The following is a 9,961-nucleotide window of genomic DNA, read 5'->3' on the forward strand; positions in this document are numbered from 1 at the left end:
TGTCGCAAATGAATTCGGTGACCTGTGACATCCGCTGGCTAACGGACGACCGAGCGCGGCTACGGTATTTTACCTGGGTAGCTCTGCTGGTATGATGATACATTCTACGGTACTAGTACAGGGCGGTGCAGGCCTGAAAAAAAATGCGACCTAAGTTCCTTCTCGGGTGTCACGGCCGGATGGACACCTTTGCGACATGTGACAGAGGCGAAAAACCGGACGGGATGAGGGCCCTGTGACCTGTGGCATCCGCTGCGGTCGTAAAACTACACACAGGCGGGGACCAGACGAGCACAGTTTCGCACGCGCTGTGGACTGATATATCCTCCAGGGCCTATTGCCTTGCAAGCTAGAGACCACGGACGTTGTGTGCAAATTTTTCTTTCTTTTGTTTCCTCCGCCATGGCGAGATATGTCGGGATGGCTAGGGATGTCACTATCCCTGGAATAGAGCAGCCCGTGGCTATTCAAATCTCTTCTGAAATGCCAGAGGTGACCGGTGACCGGCGACCTCGCCCCATCACGCCCGACTCCCTTCTGAAATCCCTACTCCGCCTTCACTGTCAACCTTTGCCAATCCCGGTGCCGAGCTGCTCAAACATTCCGACCTAATGCACGCGATCGGCTTAGCAGCCTTGTCGCCCACACTGGGTGGTAAGCGCACTTTTTTCCGGCGTAAAATTGGCCAAAAACTGATTGAACAAGGCTCCAACTTTCTCCGGTTTTCACTTGAAAAAAACCGAAGGCAAAACTCAGTTTTCCGCCAGTTTTACTGTGTTTTAGACCATTTTGGCTGGTTTTGCACTAGTTTCTCCTCAGTTTGCATCAGCGTAGAATCGAGGAATAACTGGGCCTTCTTTAGCCGCTTTTGCCTGAGTTTTCTCAAGAAAAAAACTGCGCTTACCACCCTGTGCCATGTCTGCAATCCCGATGTCTACGGTTTCGTCTTCTCGCCCACGAACGCCTGGAACCTCCACGCCAGAGGTCGAGACGTTCGTCGACGACCGCCCCTCCTTCGTAAACGCCGTCTACTAGGCGGACAGACCAGAACACACCTCATGTAGACCCTCGTCCAAGTCTCTTCCAAGCCCCGGTTCGCCGTCGGCACAGGTGTCGCGCGCCTCGCATACTTTCCTTGACCTGAATTGAATCAGGCCATTACCTGTGTCGAATGGTCATTTACTGGGTAATTATCCCGTCAGTTAAATACTGCCCTACAAAGCGGCTATTAAACCTGACGCATCGACCTCCCTACGACGAAATGTCCTCTATCCCTGCTCGACCCCCACTCGACGGCTCAATCCCCATCCTTCCGGGATTCATCGACTTTCATGCCCAGCAACTGACCAGCCGTGGGCCCTTTTGTCAGTTAGGCCTGGCTTACCGGTGGACGCTATCTCGTTTGCAGAGCTTGCTCGTGCCGCTGACAGAGTCGCCTATAAGCTCAGGCCGAACAGATCAGGTCCCGACAGTGAGGTTGTCGCCATCCTCGTCAACTGCGACACGGTGTAGTATCTCGCCTTGTTGGCAGGAATGATGAGAGCAGGCATAGTGGTATGTCCTACCTCGACTTAGCTTTAGTGGTTTGAAGTGCTGAGCATCGTGTCATCCCCTCCAGCCATTCCCCATGTCTCCAGGAACTCTGCGCCCGCGATAGTCGACATGCTCAAGCGCACGTCCTGCCGCAGGATTGTCTGCCAGACCAGTATGCATTCCCTGCTCACCGATGTCCGAGCCGAGCTCGAGAGCGTACTTGAGAGCGAAAAGTACGCTCTCCAAGTCGACTCTCTTCCCGAGCTCGAGGAAATCTTCCCAGCCTTGCGCGGAGGAGGCTCCCCGGATCTGTGCGAACCTTACCCACATAGTGACGAACCTTTCTCGACGGACGATATCATCTTTTATCTTCACTCGTCTGGCTCGGCCGGCTTTCCAAAGCTGATTCCTCAACGCCAGGCCGACATATTTCATATGTGCTCCGCTCGTGCGTAGCCTTTCTCGACAGATTAGAGGATATCATGCTTATCTTTCAATCGTACTAGCAATTATTTCTGATTGTGCGGATCGCGCAGTTATTGGGGGTGCCATGGCACTTCCCACGTTTCACATCATGTGAATATGCAATCAACTGTATTCTTCTCTCGTCAGCGGGCTTCTGGTATGCCTGTTTACACCCAGAGCGCCTGCGTCGCCTGTGGTTCCTACACCGCGCAACACCATCGAAGCAGCCATGGCTGCCAAATGTACAGGGTTCTTAACGGTCCCTGTGTTTGTTGAGGTGAGTTCTGATTTACGCTAGAGGTATCTTGAGACATCTAACTCGACTGTACAGGCGTGGGCGAAATTGAAGGACGACGTCGAATACCTGAAAACTTTGCAAATAATCGTAAGTATGTTTGATAGAATTTCGAGCTTTTTCTCCCGCTTACTTGTCTGTCTGAAGGCCTCCGGAGGAGGGCCGCTGTCATCCAAGATTGGTAGCGAGCTCATCGCGGAAGGCGTTAATTTGTACCCATGCTATGGCGGGACCGAATTCGGCTCGCATACGAAGGTCTTCGACATCGACGAGTCTTCCAGTCCCTCCCCGGACACCAAGACGAGAGCGGACTGGGAATGGATGTCATTCTCCAACCGTGTGTCGTGCAGGTGAGTTCCTGAGGGAAACCGCACATTCGAGCTGCAGTATCTGGTGGGCTGACATTACGTGGCCGGGTCATCGGTGACTGACACTCGAACAGACATGTGCAACGCACCGCCCTAATGTGGAGAACCTGGAGGACACGGGGAGGTACGCGACGAACGACCTATAGGAATCGCATCCTTCGAAGAAAGGACTGTGGCGCATGTAAGTTTGCCGAGCTGTTACGCGAGGAAAAGATGCTTACTGTAGTGACCCAGAATTGGTCGCAAGAACGATGTTATTGTCCTCAATTTGGGTGAGCAGCTTCTAATACCTCTGTGTAGACTTCCTCTTATCATGTTCAACAGGAGAGAACGTCGTACCGGTCCCCCAAGGAGTGATAGGCTCATCACGTATAGTCCAGGGAGCTGTCATGTTTGGTCGGGGCAAGAGCCAGTGCGGTATTCTCGTCGAGCCCAGAAAAGGCTATGCCATCAACCGGAACGACGCGAACGCGTTGCCGGAATTCAGAAACAAGCTGTGGTATGCCGCTTTGCTACGCTTTAGAACATTGTCGCTCAATACCCAGTAGGCCGATTGTTGAGGAAGCGAATCGCGCCGCCCCGGCATTCGCCAGAATCTTCAAGGAAATGATTATCGTCACGGACCGCGCCAGACCTTTGCCTCGTACCGCCAAGGGAACGGTTATCCGGAAGCAAGCGCTGAAAACTTACGAGAAGGAGATCAATAGCTTGTGAGCGTAGTTAAACTCTGTGCTCACACCTTCTCATGACTGACACAATGACTCCATCTAGATACTCGATCCTGGAAGACAGTGGAAACCCTGAAAGCATCCGTCCATCGTCCTCGTGGACTGTGCCTGACATACAAGCCTGGCTCCTAGAACACGCTTCCGCTCTGCCCAACGGCCGAGATATAATCTCACCAACTCAGGAGCTGTTTGACCAGGGGTTCGACAGGTGGGTTCCACCTTCCGCACAAGATACGGTACTGAACTATCACCAGCTTGCATGCCACGTTCCTGCGGACCCGGATTATCAACGCCCTCCGTGCCGACCCTCAGACCAATATATTCGCCCCGCACGTATCGCAGAACTTTGTGTTCGAACACCCGACGCCCCAAAGCCTCGCAATCGCCATCGGTGTTCTCGTAGGAGAGGACGTTCGCGAATAAGCGAAGGAAGAGTTTGAGTCAAGTGATATAGACCGTCCTGAGTAGCTAGCCAAGGAATGAATCTAATACCGCTGGATCCTATCTAGACCATGAGCGTCGATCAGGCTGGCTGTATAGTTATGCTCGTAGCTGTTTTAACGAACATCACTCGACTAGATCCCGCGGCTGCATGCTCGGGACACGTCCGAAAGGCGAGTCGGGTCGTCTCTTGTTCCTATACAACTTCACGGACTAACCTGAAGAGCCCGGCAGCAAGGCCGGTCCATCTAAGCCTCAGAGGCAATGTTTACACCGAAGTACGTCAACTTTCACTCGAGGTTACCCCGACTTGCTTTTCGGGATACGCCCCCGGATCTGCTGCATTTCATTTACTGAGCGATGGTGTATTTGTAAATAGGCCAGTCACACATTACACCTCCCTCTGATTATGGCAGTCGCTCTGTATGAAACGCAAAAGCAGCCGTTGTGGAACGAGTGTCGCAGGTCACACCCTCAGCCTGCCACCGAGGGTATTATCGAGGCCGCAGCCCGACGAAACACAACATGGCAACTTGCACTTGATACGCGTTGGGAGCGCAGCGCCTCGATTTGAGCTACCGGCAAGGACACGGCTATAGTCCCAAAACATTTGAGCCTGTGGACTACGCCGAATGAGGCGGCAGAGCGAAAAGCAGCGCGTCGAGCGTTTCTTTTGGCGATCAAGTGACAAGAACGCGCGGGCGACGCGTGACGTCACGCGTCCATGATAGGGCACAAATAAGACCAAATATGTAAACGGCCAGACCAACATCTCCAACATCCATGTCGGTGCACTGCACGCCCGCGCTCGGTCCGATCTCCTGCCATCAACTCTGTTTCGGGTCAAGGCCAGCTTTGGCGGACTCCTTGGCCCGGCCGTGCGGCCGTGAATCCTACACGACATCCCAAGACCGCAAGCAAGCATCCCTCCTGAGCTTCAGCGCGCCAGTCCGTGAAGCTCCAGTACGTTCCATTGTAGGTTCAGAAGTTTGCAGAGCGCACGCGCATGCTTGCGCATGTCGAGATGCCTACGCTCTCCTCCCACATATGCCATCCACTGGGGAACAAACACGACACTGAGAAGACGTATAACGATCGTATGGAGGTAAAGGCTGCCCACGTTGCTATCAGCGAAGACAATGAGCGGACCGAGTGGTCCAGTAGCTGTGAATGGACAGATGGAAGTGAGTGAAATCAGTGATCGGATGAGATGGGTGAGACAGGCTCTCGGATTAGGTGCGGGTATCGCTCGAGGAGGTTAGGGCAGGCGGGAGAGCGGAGAGCGGAGAGCGGAGAGCGGAGAGGTGGAATGTGGACATAAGCAAGACGTCGAGGGGCCAAAGTGCGTGTAGTGCACATTCATATATCTACCCCGTTATTGATATTGTCCAGAAGCAAAATTGAACGACTCCGGCCCGCTCGGATGCGCAAGTCGCTGTATGACTGCCCGCGACTGGCAAGCTACCTGCTGTCAAACGGGTCATCTCTAACACCCTGCAATCCGTCAATACAATGTCTTAGCGAGCGGCCACATGGGCCCATTCACGACACCCACCCGACCCAATCCCCAGACCCACTCCCCAAACTCTCCGTATATTCTTGACGCGTCTCAACAAATGCTAGCACAAGCACACCACAAAAAGCACGCGCTCGCGCTGCCTCAGCAAACCTTTCATGACGTCCATTTACACGCCAGCGCACAAAGTTGCTTGACACCGTTGTCAGACGTATCAGCCCAAGGCAGGCTTGCTTACGCTCGCTGCGGACGACGCGGCGCACAAAGTGCTGATGGAACACGACGGCGCGCATACACTCGCACTAAAGGGCAAGCTCCGCTCGCTGAAGCTTCGAGCAGATGGCGACCTATCTCTCTGGCAGGACCTACGCATTTAGAGCTATGGACGAGGAGCCAAAGCCCAAGCAGTTCTTGGCCTTTGCACGGTCCAAGATGACTATCTTACTGTGGTTCACCTGGCCCGCAACCGCTGGCCTGTCTCTTGTACATTACGTTCCCACCCATCTCGACATGATTTAAGCTCCGAGGTTCAACTTGATCGGCTAGACTTGCAGTGTACGCACCAAGGGCACGAACGGGATGGTGGCGATGAGCAAAGCAAGCCCGCTGTTATGCGTCGACCGCCAGTGGTATACGTGGTATCATTCTTGCGCTGAACGCAACAGCTCCCGTAGCTACGAACAGGTTATCGCCAACGAAGCACGCGCTTGATGCGACCAAGAAACCTCGTTATGAGAACGCGCACGTTGGCTATGCACAATGACTGCCTGGTCTTAGGGTAGGCCGGGAGCTGCTGTGTTTTGGCTCGGTAACTAACAGCGCTGCTAGAGCCCAACTGCAGGCTATGCTGAATGCCGCAGTAGAGATTACCTGAGCTCAGTCGCCGACAACTTGAACCCCCTGCTCCGCGAGCGTCGTCCCACGCCGACCACATCTCCGCCAGCGTCTCCGGTGCTCAGCACAGACCGGCGTGAACATCGCTACGTCCTTCGCCTCCTACATCGAATTGCAGGCCCTCAGCCTCAGCGCGACCACTCCCGCAAGCTCGCACCATTGCTGCCTGCATGGAAGCCGCAGATGCAGATCTCCGCTTCCACGGTCACCATCTTGGAGTGCTCCTGCACGTCCGTTAACACAAGCCGTCTGCTGTTTGCTTCGACCACAGGGCCTTTGGGCGCAAGGGTGTTCGCTGGTACGTCGCGTTCCGTCCCTCGTGTTGTTTAGGTTATGCGGATACTTGGGCTGCCATCGACAGCGGCACCTGCGATGGTGCTATCCTGCAGACTAGCCTCGATTTTACCATCTCCGGTTCCTCGGTGTCCTACTGCGATGCGTCTGCCTTGCTCTAACATCTCCACGCGCTAAATTTCTCGCGCAGGCTGGTACGAACAGTACCCGACTACGCGTACGACTTCTAGGGCATTAGCTTCCTCCCCGGCAACAGCGTCACTCTCACCGTGACTGCGACAAGCACGACGTCGGGCACGGCTGTCATGATGAAAAACAGCAAAGACCAGACGGCCACGTAGGACATCACGTCGAGCAACGCGCTCTGCGAGCAAGACGCGGAGTGGATCTTCGAAGGCCTTGGGCAGGGGTTGGACGGCTTGCTTGCCCCGGGCCCTCCTCCCTGATTTCACACAGTCACGGTTACCGGTGCCTTTGCTAGAACTGGCGACGGCAGTGCCGGCATTTCGGAACGCAAAAATGTTCGACCTTGCGCGGAACAGCAGAACGGCAGAGTCTTAACTTCCGCCTCAATTTTGGGCACGAGTGTCACCGTTTCTACTCGTAGAAAGATACCCTGTGCGAAACAGGCGTCGTATATCTCTAGAAATTAGAGTATAATGTTCTAGTAGCTGTTTTCGTGGATACTATCCCTCAGGCTCATAATTTCCGTCAGCGAAATCGACCACTGGACATCTCGATTTCAGCCGCTGATGGAAGGAGGGTAATTTAATCCTTTCATAATCTAGGAGTTCGTATACGAGTTGAACTACGGGGCACGAAAGCGCAAGTCGTTATTCATGTAGATAGAGTCCGGGTGTTAGGGTTTCCACGCCGTCTTATAGGCGCGGCCTTACAGGCTGCTCCTTCCACAGCCACCACTTCCGTCAAGCCCTCCGCTGCCGCCAAGCCCATCGATGATGCTCAGAGCCTCTCTCCCTCCAGGTTCTCGACTACTCGTGCACTTTCCTCTCTCCTCTTTCGCGTCGTGCGGACGGATGTCTCATGCTCTGCTCTGACCCTCTTAGCCCGAAACGAAGGACTATATAGCTTCGACCTCTGCCACACCGCTCCATATAGGACCACGACGTCAAAAGCAGGCGAAGATGCGTCCAGCCGACCGCACTGGCAGCATCCACAACAAGCCCCGTCAGAGGGACACCAGGACAGGCGTCATCAGAGGCCAAGCCAGATGACAGCATCAACTCTGCGCTGTGTCGCGTAGAGACGTCTAGGTACGCGACAGTCGTCATCATGAGAGGGCGGCGTCGTCCATGCGGGGAGCCAAGGCATACTTAGCTGTCAAAAACGTGCGTCTTCCCCCCACTTTGTAAGTCTCAGCTGTATCTTGTTGTATTATTGGCTTCTCAAGTGGCGGCCAATCTCCAATCTACGCGAGGGCATGTAATGAACGGCAAGTAAAGTAGTCGTCATCGATTGGATACTCCACCATACTTGTTTCTCCCAGCAAAGAGATGAGTTCCTTTCTGCGCATAGTAGTTTGAAAATGCAACAAGTCCGCTTGACAGCCATCAGGCCTCTGGTTCCACAGTGGTATTAAGTCCTATTGACTGCTTACTGGTACTGCTGTCGTATACAATGTTGATCATAGTGAAGAGTGTGTACAGAGGATACGGTGCGCGACGTGCATCGCACTCGACGCACGGCGTTCTGCGTTCTCTGGGTCCTCTCACTCGGACGCTCGTTTAGACGTAACCGTATGACACCTGCGAGCCTACCGGATGACTCACGCACCTCGCAGATCAGATACGACAGTCAAGCCTCGAACCGAAAACTGGTATGGTACAGATTCTGCAGCGTTGTGCCAGTCAGTGACTGGTCAGTGACTGGTCACTCTGGTCAATGACTGGTCAATGACCGAGTCAGACATGACCGTGACTGGCCGGTTTTCCGGGTCCCACCTTGGCAGCCAACCATATCGCAGGGCGCCATCAGGCCCTGCCATTCCATTGGGGTCTGTCCCCCCAAGCGCTCGACCCCGGCATTTCGCTTGCGTGGGATCACGAAACCGCCCAGTCATTGACCCATCAGTGACCAGCTGTCAGTGAATGACCGTGACTGGGATGACTCGGTCATTGACTGCCCAACGCTGGTACAGATTCGAACCCTGAGCCTGGCTGTACCGGAGCGACGTACAAAATGTCGCAGGACACGGCGGATGTCACTGACACGCGTTTTAGAAGTTGTACGTCACCTAGCAGTGTTGGGTAGTCAATGGCCGAGTCATCTCGGTCACGGTCATTAACTGACAGCTGGTCATGACCGGTCAATATTCAATGTTAATGAATATAGATGGGCGGTCGCATCAAGCGTCTGGGAGGCAGACCCCGTGGGCGGCGGTATCTGATGGCATTCTACGATATAGATATAATTGGACACTTGGAGTGGGACTCAGAAACCGGCCAATCACGGTCATGTCTGACTCGGTCATTGACCAGTCTTGCTGACCGGCACAACACTGCTGTCACCCACTCTAAGCTTGCCGGTGACCAAGAATTGTCGCAAATTTCTTCGCACGCGCGGCCAAACATTAGGTAAGCCCCCTTTGGACTGTCAATCTCGCTGGGTTCAGCTTACCTTCCCAAAATCACGATGCATCAATAGCGATCTTTTCTCTCAAGCCTCGTGAAGGCATCGTGATGTCTACCACGACACGAAATTCGCTTGATGAGGCCTTCACGATTGTCACCAGACAATTTTGATGCAGTTTTGATGCAATCTTGGGGCATCTCCCTCGTGAGGGTAAACAGAAATTTGCGACATTATATTTGCTGCGGTGGGGCATGTCCGACCGACTTGGAACGTGGCTACCCTTGAGCTTAAAGTTTGTGGCAGCAGGGAACCCTCACCGCAACCAAATCGCCGTGGCGAGGCATGTCAGAACGGTTGGGAACATCGCCATCCCTTACTCTCCAAGACGCAAACCGAACCGAATTGAGCAGCCCAGTTTTGGTGGCTATTCGAACCTCTTGTGGACCGCGGAAGTGTCAAAGATGGCCGGCGGCCCTCAATCGCGCTGTCCTACCACGCCCCATTCCTTTCTGAACACTAATCCGGCTCCCTTTACCATCCTCGACGCAGAGCTGCCCAACACCGAGACGTTCCTCGACGACCGCCTCGCCTCGACCGGTTTCGTCGGCCCTGCCTTCGTCAGCGCCGTCTGTCAGGCGACCGAGGATCCTAGTCCACTTCTCGTCCAAGCCGTCGGCAAGAGTGTCGCGCGCCTCGTATACTTATTTTGACCAGAATTGGTCTAAGTCATCATTCGTGTCAAATGGTCATTACCGTCATTCGCTGGGGGATCTCCCCGCCAATTAAATACTGCTCCAGATAGCGGGCATGGATACACCGACCTACCTGTGCCGAA

The 9,961-nt window shown here is 54.2% G+C and overlaps 1 protein-coding gene across 1 annotated transcript; it reads left to right on the forward strand.

Annotated features, from left to right (window-relative positions):
• Positions 1–911: 911 nt before the first annotated feature.
• Positions 912–3,947, forward strand: PHACADRAFT_213638 (uncharacterized protein). Its single transcript, XM_007400950.1, has 12 exons — positions 912–1,352; positions 1,409–1,506; positions 1,582–1,981; positions 2,040–2,109; positions 2,176–2,275; positions 2,330–2,383; positions 2,441–2,643; positions 2,896–2,933; positions 2,986–3,160; positions 3,210–3,371; positions 3,433–3,597; positions 3,644–3,947. The coding sequence occupies exons 1-12, from the start codon at positions 1,172–1,174 to the stop codon at positions 3,810–3,812; spliced, it is 1,815 nt and encodes a 604-aa protein (XP_007401012.1). The 5' UTR covers positions 912–1,171; the 3' UTR covers positions 3,813–3,947.
• Positions 3,948–9,961: the final 6,014 nt, after the last annotated feature.

This window comes from Phanerochaete carnosa (assembly GCF_000300595.1).
Source record: "Phanerochaete carnosa HHB-10118-sp unplaced genomic scaffold PHACAscaffold_11, whole genome shotgun sequence".
In the NCBI taxonomy this organism is placed as follows: domain Eukaryota; kingdom Fungi; phylum Basidiomycota; class Agaricomycetes; order Polyporales; family Phanerochaetaceae; genus Phanerochaete; species Phanerochaete carnosa.

Bases quoted from the DNA above. Each gene is read 5' to 3' on its own strand.
- PHACADRAFT_213638 (XM_007400950.1), top strand. From the start codon at position 1,172: ATGGTCATTTACTGGGTAATTATCCCGTCAGTTAAATACTGCCCTACA. The intron at 2,110-2,175 runs GTGAATATGCAA...GTTTACACCCAG, and splicing joins CTTCCCACGTTTCACATCAT to AGCGCCTGCGTCGCCTGTGG. The intron at 3,598-3,643 runs GTGGGTTCCACC...AACTATCACCAG, and splicing joins TTTGACCAGGGGTTCGACAG to CTTGCATGCCACGTTCCTGC.